This window comes from Ranitomeya imitator, chromosome 2 (assembly GCF_032444005.1).
Source record: "Ranitomeya imitator isolate aRanImi1 chromosome 2, aRanImi1.pri, whole genome shotgun sequence".
Lineage (NCBI taxonomy): Eukaryota > Metazoa > Chordata > Amphibia > Anura > Dendrobatidae > Ranitomeya > Ranitomeya imitator.
The window spans coordinates 840185267-840201667 of NC_091283.1; the positions used below are offsets into that span (position 1 = coordinate 840185267).

Sequence of the window (16401 nt, forward strand, 5' to 3'; positions counted from 1 at the left end):
CGAGTGTCTGTGTCATTATCCTGTACCCCGAGTGTCAGTGTCATTATCCTGTACCCCGAGTGTCACTGTCATTATCCTGTACCCCCAGTGTCAGTGTCATTATCCTGTACCCCGAGTGTCTGTGTCATTATCCTGTACCCCGAGTGTCAGTGTCATTATCCTGTACTCCGAGTGTCAGTGTCATTATCCTGTACCCCGAGTGTCAGTGTCATTATCCTGTACCCCGAGTGTCAGTGTCATTATCCTGTACCCCGAGTGTCTGTGTCATTATCCTGTACCCCCAGTGTCAGTGTCATTATCCTGTACCCCGAGTGTCAGTGTCATTATCCTGTACCCCGAGTGTCAGTGTCATTATCCTGTACCCCGAGTGTCAGCGTCATTATCCTGTACCCCGAGTGTCAGCGTCATTATCCTGTACCCCGAGTGTCGGTGTCATTATCCTGTACCCCGAGTGTGTGTCATTATCCTGTACCCCCAGTGTCAGTGTCATTATCCTGTACCCCGAGTGTCAGTGTCATTATCCTGTACCCCGAGTGTCAGTGTCATTATCCTGTACCCCGAGTGTCAGTGTCATTATCCTGTACCCCGAGTGTCAGTGTCATTATCCTGTACCCCCAGTGTCAGTGTCATTATCCTGTACCCCCAGTGTGTGTCATTATCCTGTACCCCGAGTGTCAGCGTCATTATCCTGTACCCCGAGTGTCAGTGTCATTATCCTGTACCCCCAGTGTCGGTGTCATTATCCTGTACCCCGAGTGTGTGTCATTATCCTGTACCCCCAGTGTGTGTCATTATCCTGTACCCCGAGTGTCAGTGTCATTATCCTGTACCCCGAGTGTGTGTCATTATCCTGTACCCCGAGTGTCAGCGTCATTATCCTGTACCCCCAGTGTCGGTGTCATTATCCTGTACCCCGAGTGTGTGTCATTATCCTGTACCCCGAGTGTCAGTGTCATTATCCTGTACCCCGAGTGTCAGTGTCATTATCCTGTACCCCCAGTGTCAGTGTCATTATCCTGTACCCCCAGTGTGTGTCATTATCCTGTACCCCGAGTGTCAGCGTCATTATCCTGTACCCCGAGTGTCAGTGTCATTATCCTGTACCCCCAGTGTCGGTGTCATTATCCTGTACCCCGAGTGTGTGTCATTATCCTGTACCCCCAGTGTGTGTCATTATCCTGTACCCCGAGTGTCAGTGTCATTATCCTGTACCCCGAGTGTGTGTCATTATCCTGTACCCCGAGTGTCAGCGTCATTATCCTGTACCCCCAGTGTCGGTGTCATTATCCTGTACCCCGAGTGTGTGTCATTATCCTGTACCCCGAGTGTCAGCGTCATTATCCTGTACCCCGAGTGTCAGCGTCATTATCCTGTACCCCGAGTGTCGGTGTCATTATCCTGTACCCCCAGTGTCAGTGTCATTATCCTGTACCCCGAGTGTCAGTGTCATTATCCTGTACCCCGAGTGTCAGTGTCATTATCCTGTACCCCGAGTGTCAGTGTCATTATCCTGTACCCCGAGTGTCAGTGTCATTATCCTGTACCCCGAGTGTCAGTGTCATTATCCTGTACCCCCAGTGTCAGTGTCATTATCCTGTACCCCCAGTGTGTGTCATTATCCTGTACCCCGAGTGTCAGCGTCATTATCCTGTACCCCGAGTGTCAGTGTCATTATCCTGTACCCCCAGTGTCGGTGTCATTATCCTGTACCCCGAGTGTGTGTCATTATCCTGTACCCCCAGTGTGTGTCATTATCCTGTACCCCGAGTGTCAGTGTCATTATCCTGTACCCCGAGTGTGTGTCATTATCCTGTACCCCGAGTGTCAGCGTCATTATCCTGTACCCCCAGTGTCGGTGTCATTATCCTGTACCCCGAGTGTGTGTCATTATCCTGTACCCCGAGTGTCAGCGTCATTATCCTGTACCCCGAGTGTCAGTGTCATTATCCTGTACCCCGAGTGTCAGTGTCATTATCCTGTACCCCGAGTGTCAGTGTCATTATCCTGTACCCCCAGTGTCAGTGTCATTATCCTGTACCCCCAGTGTCAGTGTCATTATCCTGTACCCCGAGTGTCAGTGTCATTATCCTGTACCCCGAGTGTCAGTGTCATTATCCTGTACCCCGAGTGTCAGTGTCATTATCCTGTACCCCGAGTGTCAGTGTCATTATCCTGTACCCCGAGTGTCAGCGTCATTATCCTGTACCCCGAGTGTCAGTGTCATTATCCTGTACCCCGAGTGTCAGTGTCATTATCCTGTACCCCCAGTGTGTGTCATTATCCTGTACCCCGAGTGTCAGCGTCATTATCCTGTACCCCGAGTGTCAGTGTCATTATCCTGTACCCCGAGTGTCAGTGTCATTATCCTGTACCCCGAGTGTCAGTGTCATTATCCTGTACCCCCAGTGTCGGTGTCATTATCCTGTACCCCGAGTGTGTGTCATTATCCTGTACCCCCAGTGTGTGTCATTATCCTGTACCCCGAGTGTCAGTGTCATTATCCTGTACCCCGAGTGTGTGTCATTATCCTGTACCCCGAGTGTCAGCGTCATTATCCTGTACCCCCAGTGTCGGTGTCATTATCCTGTACCCCGAGTGTGTGTCATTATCCTGTACCCCGAGTGTCAGCGTCATTATCCTGTACCCCGAGTGTCAGTGTCATTATCCTGTACCCCGAGTGTCAGTGTCATTATCCTGTACCCCGAGTGTCAGTGTCATTATCCTGTACCCCCAGTGTCAGTGTCATTATCCTGTACCCCCAGTGTCAGTGTCATTATCCTGTACCCCGAGTGTCAGTGTCATTATCCTGTACCCCGAGTGTCAGTGTCATTATCCTGTACCCCGAGTGTCAGTGTCATTATCCTGTACCCCGAGTGTCAGTGTCATTATCCTGTACCCCGAGTGTCAGCGTCATTATCCTGTACCCCGAGTGTCAGTGTCATTATCCTGTACCCCGAGTGTCAGTGTCATTATCCTGTACCCCCAGTGTGTGTCATTATCCTGTACCCCGAGTGTCAGCGTCATTATCCTGTACCCCGAGTGTCAGTGTCATTATCCTGTACCCCGAGTGTCAGTGTCATTATCCTGTACCCCCAGTGTCAGTGTCATTATCCTGTACCCCCAGTGTCAGTGTCATTATCCTGTACCCCCAGTGTCAGTGTCTTTATCCTGTACCCCGAGTGTCAGTGTCATTATCCTGTACCCCGAGTGTCAGTGTCATTATCCTGTACCCCGAGTGTCAGTGTCATTATCCTGTACCCCGAGTGTCAGCGTCATTATCCTGTATCCCGAGTGTCAGTGTCATTATCCTGTACTCCGAGTGTCAGTGTCATTATCCTGTACCCCGAGTGTCAGTGTCATTATCCTGTACCCCGAGTGTCAGTGTCATTATCCTGTACCCCGAGTGTTAGCGTCATTATCCTGTATCCCGAGTGTCAGTGTCATTATCCTGTACCCCGAGTGTCAGTGTCATTATCCTGTATCCCGAGTGTCAGTGTCATTATCCTGTACCCCGAGTGTCAGTGTCATTATCCTGTACCCCGAGTGTCAGTGTCATTTTCCTGTACCCCGAGTGTCAGTGTCATTATCCTGTACCCCCAGTGTCAGTGTCATTATCCTGTACCCCAGTGTCAGTGTCATTATCCTGTACCCCGAGTGTCAGTGTCATTATCCTGTACCCCGAGTGTCAGTGTCATTTTCCTGTACCCCGAGTGTCAGTGTCATTATCCTGTACCCCGAGTGTTAGCGTCATTATCCTGTATCCCGAGTGTCAGTGTCATTATCCTGTACCCCGAGTGTCAGTGTCATTATCCTGTATCCCGAGTGTCAGTGTCATTATCCTGTACCCCGAGTATCAGTGTCATTACTCTGTACCCCGAGTGTCAGTATCATTATCCTGTACCCCGAGTATCAGTGTCATTACTCTGTACCCCAAGTATCAGTGTCATCATCCATTACCCCAAGTGTCACTGTTTAAAGGGAATATGTCAGCAGATTTTTAATATATAGTTTAACAGAAGCATGATGTAGGGGCGGAGACACTGATTCCAGCAATGTGTAACTTACTGGGCTGCTTGCTGTAGTTTTGATTCCAGTTTTATTTTCAGCTCTCTGAATGCTGAGCTGTGTATAACCCTGTCCATACCCCTGATTGGCAGCTTTCATTGTACACTGTGTATAGGCAGAAAGCTGCAGTTGTTGTGGGAGGGACTGGAGAATTATACAAAGCAGTTCACTATGAGGCACGTGATACCTAGTCCTGGAGTGATAATCTCCTGCTGATAAAACACTGATTTTATTGAAGCTGCAACAAATAACCCAGTAAGCAAAACCATGCTGGGATCAGAGTCTCAGCTCCCACATCATGGTGGCATTATAGAAAAAACCTGCTGGCAGATGCCCTCTAATATCAGGAATATTCAGCCATTCTGACATGGATTTTTACAGTAAGTACATCTGCCCCGTCAGGTCTAAGAGATCTTTCTGATAATGTATACAGCAACCGAATCTGCAGCTGGCCTGCATATTTCCACCTTATGTGTCTTAATTTTCTCTTTTGGACTCTGCGGACTCAGCGCTCCTTACACAAATATTAATCTGTTTCTGTATTCCCATTAATCTTCATTCCCTCCGCCAGATAATTGGATATCTCAGACTACTATTTCTCGGTACAGTAATTGGTCATTGATTAGTGAGTCTGGCGGCATAAATAACAGCTGTGAGGACCATGAAGCCCCCTCTCGGCACAGCACGGACCGCCACGCTCAGCGCCTTATTTCACTTGTCTCATGCAATTCTGGATCCATCCATTTTTATATTGCCGATGACCACGATGATAAACTGCTGTAAATGAACTCTCCGTCATCGGCCGGTAATGGTTAATAATTGCAGGGACCCTGGCATTATTAAACTGTAATCAGTAGAACGCTGCGAAAAATGCAAAGCATCCTGGGAAATCAGCTGCAGAATAAAATCTCTACCTCCATGAATCCCAATTAAAGGGGCACTACGCTCAAACCTTGCCCCATAGACTCGTCTAATATTAAAACGGATGTGTATGAGGCGCAGTACCAGAGACAGCCACACGGACATGAGTGGCGCTGTTGTGGTGGAGACATGCAGTATACTCAGCAGTGTACATGTGAATCCATACCTCCTCCAACTGCAGTACAAATGTGACATTGTGTCCTTGTTCTGCAGTCAGCTTCCCGTCCATCGTAGTGACTCGGAGACCGTGCGGAGCTTTCCCCGGACACTGCTGAGGTTTGGCCGTGTACTGTTCTCTTACACCGTCCGTGCAGTTGTTGGACACAACCTTTCTATAACTGAGATATTATATGTATAAATTCCATGCAGAACGACACAAGAGGAAAACATACCGTACGGAACGATACGTGAAGAAACTCACAATACATTTCCATCTATTGGGCAGAGAAGAAGACTCTCTACAATGTCCCAAACATGTAGAAATCTTTTATTTATAGAGGAGATTTTTCTGGAGAAATTCTGGAGAAATTAAGACACATTGCAATCTGACTACAGAATCCGACTACTCAGAGTTTGTTTGTAGTCTGTTACCATGGATACAGAATCAGCAGCTACTGCAAAGTTGTTACATTTACTATTTTGGACACATTGGGCTTAGTACACAGACCTCAGTAATGTTTATTTTTACTCTAGGACGCTAATGTGCACCCTAAATAGCTGCATGACGTGTAGAATAGGGGCTGCGTGTCTGCACAATGTAATGATTCTATACCGTGCACATCTAAACACAGCCGGAGATACAATAGCTGACCAATGAGATTGCAGAGGGTGTACTCGCGCCCATCCGATAAGGACGATACGTCATAAATACCTAAAGGTCTCCATATACATTAGACAAAGTCTGGCCGTACCTGCTAATATCAGAGGGGTCGGCCGACAGTCTAATGTGTATGAAGACCCCTTGGTTTGGATTTTCATTCCTGCCATTTTGTTCTTTAGGAGATAAGCTGCTGTCAGAGCCCACTATTCCCTTAGATGAACGTTCTACCGAGCCCAAAGTTCATATGTGTGGTGATGTTGGAAGAAATAGCTGACGACCGATTGATTGCTTGTCCATCAGCATTGTATCCTATATGTACAGTTGTGCTCAAAAGTTTACATACCCCGGCAGAATTTTTGCTCTCTTGGCCTTTTTTTCAGAGAATATAATAACACCAAAACTTTTCCTCCACTCATGGTCAGTGGTTGGGTGAAGCCATTTATTGTCAGACTACTGTGTTTTCTCTTTTTAAATCATAATGACAACTCAAAACATCCAAATGACCCTGGTCAAAAGTTCACATTCCCTGGTGATTTTGGCCTGGTAACATGCACAGAAGTTGACACACATGGGTTTCAATGGCTACTAAAGGTAACATCCTCACCTGTGACCTGTCTGCTTGTAATCAGTGTGTGTGCATAAAAGCTGAGTGAGTTTCTGGGACCCAGACAGACTCGTGCATCTTTCATCCAGCCACTGACGTTTCTGGATTGTGAGTCATGGGGAAAGCAAAAGAATTGTCAACGGATCTACAGGAAAAGGTAGTTGAACTGTATAAAACAGGAAAGGAATACAAAAATATTTCCGAGGAATTGATAATGCCAGTCAGCAGCGATCAAACTGTGATTAACAAATGGAAAATCAGGGGCTCTGTAAAAAGAAAATCACTGTCAGGTAGAACAACAAAAATGTCCTCCACAACGGCCAGGAAAATTGTTCGGGATGCGAAGGAAAACCCACAAATAACATCAACTGAAACACAGGACTCTCTGAAAACTAGAGGTGTGGCTGTTTTAAGATGCACAATAAGGAGGCACTTGAAGAAAAATGGGCTGCATGGTCGAATCACCAGAAGAAAGCCATTACTGCGCAATTGCTACAAAGTATCTCACCTACAAATGACCAAAACAGCACAGAGACAAGCCTCAAAACTTCTGGTACAAGGTAATTTGGAGTGATGAGACCAAAATTGAACTTTTTGGCCACAACCATAAATGTTACATTTGGAGAGAGGTCAGCAAGGTCTATGACGAAAGAAACACCATTCCTACTGTAAAGCACAGAGGTAGATCGCTGATATTTTGGGGATGTGTGAGCTACAAAGGCACAGGAAACTTGGTCAAAGTTGAAGGAAAGATGAATGCAGCACGTTATCAGCAAATACTGGAGGCAAATTTTCCATCATCAGTGCGGAAGTTGCGCATGGGACGTACTTGGAGGTTCCAACATGACAATGATCCAAAACACAAGGCCAAGTCGACTTGTCATTTGCTACAGCAGAACAAAGTGAAGGTTCTGGAGTGGCCATCTCAGTCTCCTGACCTCAATATCATTGAGCCACTCTGGGGAGATCTCAAGCGCGCAGTTCATGCTAGACAGCCCAGGAATTTACAGGAACTGGAGGCTTTTTGCCAAAAAGAGTGGGCAGGTTTACCATCTGAGAAAATAAAGAACCTCATCCACAACTACCACAAAAGACTTCAAGCTGTCATAGATGTTAGAGGGGGCAATACACGGTATTAAGAAGTGAGGTATGTGAACTTTTGATCAGGGTCATTTGGATGATTTTGGTTGTCATTATGATTTAAGAAGAGAAAACACAGTAGTTTAGCAATAAATGGCTTCACCCAACCACTAATCATGAGTGGAGAAAAAGGTTTGGTGTTATCATTTATTTTCTCTGAAAAAAGGCCAAGAAAGCAAAAATTCTGCCGGGTATGTAAACTTTTGAGCACAACTGTACTTGGCCAAAATGGCATTTAATAACTTATAAATATCAATAAAACAGAAACCACCAGAGTTATCAGTGATTACAGAGCTCCTGGGTAGGTTTACATGAATATAAAACATTAATGATAACAATCACCAGAGTCTGAAGGGTTAAGGTATTTCTGCTAAATTAATTATCCATAAACTTTAAAAAAAAGAAAAAAAAAGGAAACAATACCCCACACATTGAATATATCTGGGATCAGGTGTATGTGGAGCGTGTCACCTACCCGGTGCTGTTCAGGTAACTTTGCCCCAGGCTGCAATCTTTGGACAAGGATGAAGGGTTGTACCAAAACGCAGGCAGGCACTGACCGTTGCTGTGTCGCTCGTAGCCATAATCACTAAGGGGAGAGCGGAGATCATTAGGGCAAAATGATGATTAATAATAAGCCAATTTTAACTTTTATTGATTTTATAATATTAATCATTTTCTTTCATTTTTATGATATTCGTACTGCACATTCCCAGGGTGATCTCTTTAATTGATAAGTCTGGATTGATGTGCATCAATTTAATCCGTTTTCTAGTTTCATGTCAATGAAGCTTAATCTCTGTATAAATGAAAAAGTTCTGCAACTTTCCAATGGTAACTGTTCTGTTTGATGAATCCTGTCATAAATCACACTCTGTGAGTATCTCCAGGCTCTTTATTCACATCATGTCTCAACCTCCATTACATGAATTCCGAGTACAACAACATCCAACAAGTTCCAAACAAAGAATATAGAACACACATAAAAGTAGTGAGACCCCTAGAGGCCACATGAACATATAACATATTGCTACATCCTTTCTCTTTTAACTAGAGGAACAATAAAAGATACTAAACTAATGTATACTATGACAAAGTTAGAAATTAACCTAGTAGGTCCAGTTAGATATAATCTTTGAGGTGCGCCGGCTTTTTGCTAATTCTGCCAGCTCTGGTAATATAAGATGTGTCACTTTCTACATCTGGTACATCTGGTAGTTCTTCTGATATTGTCTGTCTCTGGCCAGAGTCCTCACCCTGATGGTCAGCTGTCACTGTTGGTGCCTGACTTGTACTTGCTGCCTCGTTGTCTTGGGTGTCTGGATAATGTTCAAAAGGCCATGAATCATCTCTTTCTTGTGTTTTCCTCAAATATCTTCGATTCCTCCTTAGTCTTCTTCCGTCGTCTGTTAGAATTTCGTAAGACCGAGGTCCCAGATTCTGGACAACCTTTGCCTTTTGCCAGTGTTTGTCAAATGTGGTGCTTGGCTGCAGCCGAATGTTGTCATTTCTCTGGAGCTCCGGCAGATCCTTTGCAGATTTATTGTAATAGAAAGCTTGCCTAGCTTGATTCTTCTGTAATTTAGCTTCGATGTTTCCCAGCAGCTTTGGCTCTAACAGATGACTCGCAGTTGGTACTAGTGTCTTTGTACGCCTACTCATGAGCCTCTGTGCCGGACTGCTGTCTAGGCCTTGGGTGGGTGTGTTTCTATGATCCAGTATAGACAGATATACATCAGCACCCGCCTGGTTTGCTTTCTGCATGAGTCTTTTGGCCGTTTTTACTGCTGACTCTGCTTTCCCATTACTCTGAGGATATCTTGGAGAAGACGTCTGGTGTTCAAATTCCCATTTCTTACTGAAAGTTTTGAATTCTTCCGACGTAAACTGCCGCATTGTCAGAGAAAACGATATCTGGAATGCCATACCTGGCAAAATGGGCCTTGAGTTTTTTAATCACTGTTCTCGCCCTCGTGTCCTGCACCAAATCAACCTCCCAGAAGTTAGAGAAATAGTCCACTGTAATCAGGTATTCTTTGTCATTCCATGTGAACAAGTCTGTTCCTATTTTTGACCAAGGCCTATGTGGAATTTCATGAGGTTGCAATGTCTCCTTTGGTTGCTTATCATTGCAGGATGCACATATTTCACATTGTGCTATGTAATTTTTTATGTGGTCATTCATTCCTGGCCAATAAACTGATTCTCGTGCACGACGTAGGCATCCTTCCATGCCTAAGTGAGAAGAGTGCACTGTCTTCAATATGCCTCTTCTGAGAACTTCAGGTATAACAGCCCTGTCTCCTTTAAAGATGATTCCTTGCTGCACTGACAATTCATCTCTTATGTGGAAGAATGGTGAGACTTCCCTCGGAGCATGCTGCTTGTATTTTGGCCAGCCCTGCAGGATGACAGTCTTTAAACTCTGGAGACTTTTATCCTTCTCTGTACAAGTCTGGATTTGCTTGACCTTTTCTTGTGACACTGCAAGGTAGTTACACATATTGATGGTTTCAATGTCTTCCTCCTCATCATTTGTGATAAGCTCTGCTTAGCGTATCTGCAATCAGTAAGTCTCTTCCTGGACAGTACCCAATGTCAACATCATATTTCTGAAGTCGCAACAGCATGAATGGAAAAACAAAGTGTAAGATATTAGTATTCTGGCAGTAATCTGGCTCTGCTCTCTGCTGAGAAGTGGACACCATTGTATCCAGTGTAGACAATGCTCTGTGAGCTCAGACATTGTAACAATCAAGAGACTCGTGCAGGAGCAGCTGCTGTGTTCACTGTGGTGTGCAACATTTCAGGCACCTTTAATCCCATAAAGTGGGATGTGTGTGTATGTGTGCATGTGTGTGTGTTCTGTATGTATGTGCGTGTGTGCATGTGTGTGTGTGTATGTGTGTGTATGAATGTGTGTCTGCATGTGTGTATGTATGTGTGCATGTGTGTGTTCTGTATGTATGCGCGTGTGTGCATGTGTGTGTGTCTGTATGTGTGTGAATGAATGTGTGTCTGCATGTGTGTATGTATGTGTGCATGTGTGTGTGTTCTGTATGTATGCGTGTGTGTGCATGTGTGTGTGTGTCTGTATGTCTGTATGTGTGTGTATGGATGTGTGTCTGCATGTGTGTGTGTTCTGTATGTATGCGTGTGTGTGCATGTGTGTGTGTCTGTATGTCTGTCTGTATGTGTCTATGGATGTGTGTCTGCAAGTGTGTGTGTATATGTGCGTGTGTTCTGTATGTATGTGTGTGTGTGCATGTGTGTGTGTCTGTATGTCTGTATGTGTGTGTATCGATGTGTCTGCATGTGTGTGTATGTGTGTGTGTATTTGTGTGTGTATGTATGTGTGCGTATTTGTGTGTACATGCATGTATGTACGGTATATTTGTGTGTGTATGTATGTGTGTGTATGTGTTCTGTATGTATGCGTGTGTGTGCATGTGTGTGTGCGTCTGTATGTGTGTATGGATGTGTGTCTGCAAGTGTGTGTGTATGTGTGTGTATCTGTGTGTGTTCTGTATGTATGCGTGTGTGTGCATGTGTGTGTCTGTATGTCTGTATGTGTGTGTATGGATGTGTCTGCATGTGTGTGTGTATGTGTGTGTGCATGTGTATTTGTGTGTGTATGTATGTGTGCGTATTTGTGTGTACACGCATGTATGTACGGTATATGTGTGTGTATGTATGTGTGTGTATGTGTGCATGTGTGTGTTCTGTATGTATGCGTGTGTGTGCATGTGTGTGTGCATGTGTATTTGTGTGTGTATGTATGTGTGTGTATTTGTGTGCATGTGCATGTATGTACGGTATATGTGTGTGTATGTATGTGTGTGTATGTGTGCATGTGTGTGTGTTCTGTATTGTATGCGTGTGTGTGCATGTGTGTGTGTGTGTATTTGTGTGCATATGCATGTATGTACGGTATATGTGTGTTTCCTCAGGAGCCGACCACTTGCTCCTCCAATATCGTCCACATGTATAGAGAGAAGGACTAGCACTCCAGTACAGGATGGTTAGTAGGACTTTATTGAGCCTTAGTAATATTCTAAATGCAAATATAAACGCTGCAAACAAAAATGATGTCATAAACCATAGTTCGGAGTTAGTCAACGTTTCGTATGAATGACCCTTCATCAGGCTCTCACATGGGGTAACTGGATCAAACAAGAGGTAAGAACCAGGTGCCCCCATTAGAAAACCGTATGATATAGAGAGTTTCTGCATTTTTTATTCACTGACAGTAAAAGATGGTGGAAACAGCTGAGTAACTAAATATTGTAGAACTATATACTCGTACCTTTATGCAGGATGTAAGTATAGTGGGTGCAGGGCTTGCTGTCGCACCCTGGAACCTAATGGGGGCTTTAAAGATCTCATTGGTCCATATGGAAACCCCAATACTTTTAAGACCTATGATTACTGGGGGCGCTGGGTGAGACATGACATTAGGGCCCATGAGCTTCAGGTTACACACTGACTTGATACAAAATATTAACCTAATGCTTTGGGACCCAACTTCCCCGGATAACTCCATGACTGTTCCAAAGCCCATTTTGCTTGCACTCCATTACCCCCGACCTGTGAGCTACACTCCGCTCATCCGGCTATTATTCTTCCCCAACTATTATCTACTAATAATGGCTTTCTTTCTCCATTTCCCATCTCCTTTACTTCCGATCCCTGTTTTGAATTCTGTAGTCAAGCTCCCTCCTGTGGTCATGAGTGGTACTTCGGCTGGTTCTGTCTATGAGCTTCCTCTGGTGGATGTGAGTGCTACTGCGGCTTCTGAGTTTCCTTCCTCAGGTGATGAGGTTAAGTCGTTAGATGCTGCTCTATTTAACTCCACCTAGTTCTTTGTTCCTGGCCTCCAGTCAATGTTCCAGTATTGGTCTTGCTTTCTCCTGGATCGTTCTTGTGGCCTGTCTGCCCTGCATAAGCTAAGTTTTGCTTGTGTTACTTTTGTTTGCTATATTTTCTGTCCAGCTTGCTTTATTGGTTTTTCTTGCTTGCTGGAAGCTCTGAGACGCAGAGGGAGCACCTCCGTACCGTTAGTCGGTGCGGAGGGTCTTTTTGCCCCACTGCGTGGTTGTTTGTAGGTTTTTGTGTTGACCGCAAAGCTATCTTTCCTATCCTCGGTCTGTTCAGTAAGTCGGGCCTCACTTTGCTAAAATCTATTTCATCTCTGTGTTTGTATTTTCATCTTAACTCACAGTCATTATATGTGGGGGGCTGCCTTTTCCTTTGAGGAATTTCTCTGAGGCAAGGTAGGCTTATTTTTCTATCTTCAGGGCTAGTTAGTTTCTCAGGCTGTGCCGAGTTGCATAGGGAGCGTTAGGCGCAATCCACGGCTACCTCTAGTGTGGTATGATAGGATTAGGGATTGCGGTAAGCAGAGTTCCCACGTCTCAGAGCTCGTCCTATGTTAGTAACTATCAGGTCACTTTGTGTGCTCTTAACCACTAGGTCCATTGTGGTTCTGAATCACCTGTTCATAGCAGTACTGGAGGCCCAAAATACTAATGCTTCTCAATAGAGGGAAAAGAGAAGTTCTGAGACCATTTTTTTTTCTTTGCACTGTGTTTTGTCTTTTTTTCCCCATTTACATCAGGGTGGTTCAGAACACAGGTGTAGACATGGACATTCAAGGTCTGTCCTCTTTGATGGATAATCTCGCTATAAGTGTTCAGAACATTCAAGATTTAGTGGTTCAGAATCCTATGTTAGAACCTAAAATTCCTATTCCTGAGTTATTTTCTGGAAATAGAGCTAAGTTTCTGAATTTCAAAAATAATTGTAAACTATTTCTGGCTTTGAAACCCCGTTCCTCTGGTGACCCAGTTCAACAAGTAAAGATCATTATTTCTTTATTACGTGGCGACCCTCAAGACTGGGCATTTTCCCTTGCGCCAGGAGATCCTGCATTATGTGATATTGATGCGTTTTTTCTGGTGCTCGGGTTGCTTTATGATGAACCTAATTCAGTGGATCAGGCAGAGAAAATCTTGCTGGCTCTGTGTCAGGGTGAGGATGAGGTAGAGATATATTGTCAGCAATTTAGGAAGTGGTCTGTGCTCACTCAATGGAATGAATGTGCTCTGGCAGTAATTTTCAGAAAGGGTGTCTCTGAAGCCCTTAAGGATGTCATGGTGGGATTTCCTATGCCTGCTGGTCTGAATGAGTCTATGTCTTTGGCCATTCAGATCGATCGACGCTTACGTGAGCGTAAAACTGTGAACCATTTGGCGGTATTATCTGAGCATAAACCTGAGCCTATGCAATGCAATAGGACTTTGACCAGAGCCGAACGGCAAGAACACAGACGACGGAATGGGCTGTGTTTTTACTGTGGTGATTCCACTCATGCTATCTCCGATTGTCCTAAGCGCACTAAGCGTTTTGCTAGGTCTGCCACCATTGGTACGGTACAGTCGAAATTTCTTTTGTCCGTTACTTTGATCTGCTCTTTGTCATCCTATTCTGTCATGGCATTTGTGGATTCAGGCGCTGCCCTGAATTTGATGGACTTGGAGTATGCTAGGCGTTGTGGGTTTTTCTTGGAGCCCTTGCAGTATCCTATTCCATTGAGAGGAATTGATGCTACGCCTTTGGCCAAGAATAAGCCTCAGTACTGGACCCAGCTGACCATGTGCATGGCTCCTGCGCATCAGGAGGATATTCGCTTTTTGGTGTTGCATAATCTGCATGATGTGGTCGTGTTGGGGTTGCCATGGCTACAGGTCCATAATCCAGTATTGGATTGGAAATCCATGTCTGTGTCCAGCTGGGGTTGTCAGGGGGTACATGGTGATGTCCCATTTCTGACTATTTCGTCATCCACCCCTTCTGAGGTTCCAGAGTTCTTGTCGGATTACCGGGATGTATTTGATGAGCCCAAGTCCAGTGCCCTACCTCCTCATAGGGATTGTGATTGTGCTATCAATTTGATTCCTGGTAGTAAGTTTCCTAAAGGTCGACTGATTAATTTGTCTGTGCCTGAGCACGCCGCTATGCGGAGTTACGTAAAGGAATCCTTGGAGAAGGGTCATATTCGCCCGTCGTCGTCGCCATTGGGAGCAGGGTTCTTTTTTGTGGCCAAGAAGGATGGTTCGCTGAGACCTTGTATTGATTACCGCCTTCTAAATAAAATCACGGTCAAATTTCAGTACCCCTTGCCGCTGCTGTCTGATTTGTTTGCTCGGATTAAGGGGGCTAGTTGGTTCACCAAGATAGATCTTCGTGGTGCGTATAATCTTGTGCGCATTAAACAGGGCGATGAATGGAAAACAGCATTTAATACGCCCGAGGGCCATTTTGAGTACCTGGTTATGCCATTCGGGCTTTCTAATGCTCCATCAGTGTTTCAGTCCTTTATGCATGACATCTTCCGAGAGTACCTGGATAAATTCCTGATTGTATACTTGGATGATATTTTGGTCTTCTCGGATGATTGGGAGTCTCACGTGAAGCAGGTCAGAATGGTGTTCCAGGTCCTGCGTGCGAATTCTTTGTTTGTGAAGGGGTCAAAGTGTCTCTTTGGTGTTCAGAAGGTTTCATTTTTGGGTTTCATTTTTTCCCCTTCTACTATCGAGATGGACCCTGTTAAAGTTTAGGCCATTTATGATTGGACTCAGCCGACATCTCTGAAGAGTCTGCAAAAGTTCCTGGGCTTTGCTAATTTTTATCGTCGCTTCATCAATAATTTTTCTAGTATTGCTAAACTGTTGACTGATTTAACCAAGAAGGGTGCTGATGTGGTCAATTGGTCTTCTGCTGCTGTGGAAGCTTTTCAGGAGTTGAAGCGTCGTTTTTCTTCTGCCCCTGTGTTGTCTCAACCAGATGTTTCGCTCCCGTTCCAGGTCGAGGTTGATGCTTCTGAGATTGGAGCAGGGGCTGTTTTGTCGCAAAGAAGTTCTGATTGCTCGGTGATGAAACCATGCGCCTTCTTTTCCAGGAAGTTTTCGCCTGCTGAGCGTAATTATGATGTTGGCAATCGAGAGTTGCTGGCCATGAAGTGGGCATTCGAGGAGTGGCGTCATTGGCTTGAAGGAGCTAAGCATCGCGTGGTGGTCTTGACTGATCACAAGAACTTGACTTATCTCGAGTCTGCCAAACGGTTGAATCCTAGACAGGCTCGTTGGTCGCTGTTTTTCTCCCGTTTTGACTTTGTGGTTTCGTACCTTCCGGGCTCTAAAAATGTGAAGGCGGATGCCCTGTCTAGGAGTTTTGTGCCCGACTCTCCGGGTTTGCCTGAGCCGGCGGGTATTCTCAAAGAGGGGGTAATTTTGTCTGCCATCTCCCCTGATTTGCGGCGGGTGCTGCAAAAATTTCAGGCTAATAGACCTGACCGTTGCCCAGCGGAGAAACTGTTTGTCCCTGATAGGTGGACGAATAAAGTTATCTCTGAGGTTCATTGTTCGGTGTTGGCTGGTCATCCTGGAATCTTTGGTACCAGAGATTTGGTGGCTAGATCCTTTTGGTGGCCGTCTCTGTCGCGGGATGTGCGTTCGTTTGTGCAGTCCTGTGGGATTTGTGCTCGGGCTAAGCCCTGCTGTTCTCGTGCCAGTGGGTTGCTTTTGCCCTTGCCAGTCCCAAAGAGGCCCTGGACACATATCTCTATGGATTTTATTTCGGATCTCCCCGTCTCTCAAAAAATGTCGGTCATTTGGGTTGTTTGTGATCGCTTCTCGAAGATGGTCCATTTGGTACCCTTGTCTAAATTGCCTTCCTCCTCTGATTTGGTACCATTGTTCTTCCAGCATGTGGTTCGTTTACATGGCATTCCGGAGAACATCGTTTCTGACAGAGGTTCCCAGTTTGTTTCGAGGTTTTGGCGAGCCTTTTG

General features: G+C 45.2%; 1 protein-coding gene across 4 annotated transcripts in view; it reads right to left on the reverse strand.

Annotated features, from left to right (window-relative positions):
- The window catches only part of SORCS1 (sortilin related VPS10 domain containing receptor 1), an 810676-nt gene that overhangs the window by 125212 nt on the left and 669063 nt on the right, over positions 1-16401 (reverse strand). For all 4 annotated transcript variants that reach the window (XM_069754250.1, XM_069754247.1, XM_069754248.1 and 1 more), the window contains exons 17-18: positions 8026-8139; positions 5153-5324 (exon numbers count right to left, since the gene is read on the reverse strand). In XM_069754250.1, coding sequence (XP_069610351.1) covers positions 5153-5324; positions 8026-8139 — 286 coding nt within the window. The remainder of the gene's footprint in view (positions 1-5152; positions 5325-8025; positions 8140-16401) is intronic.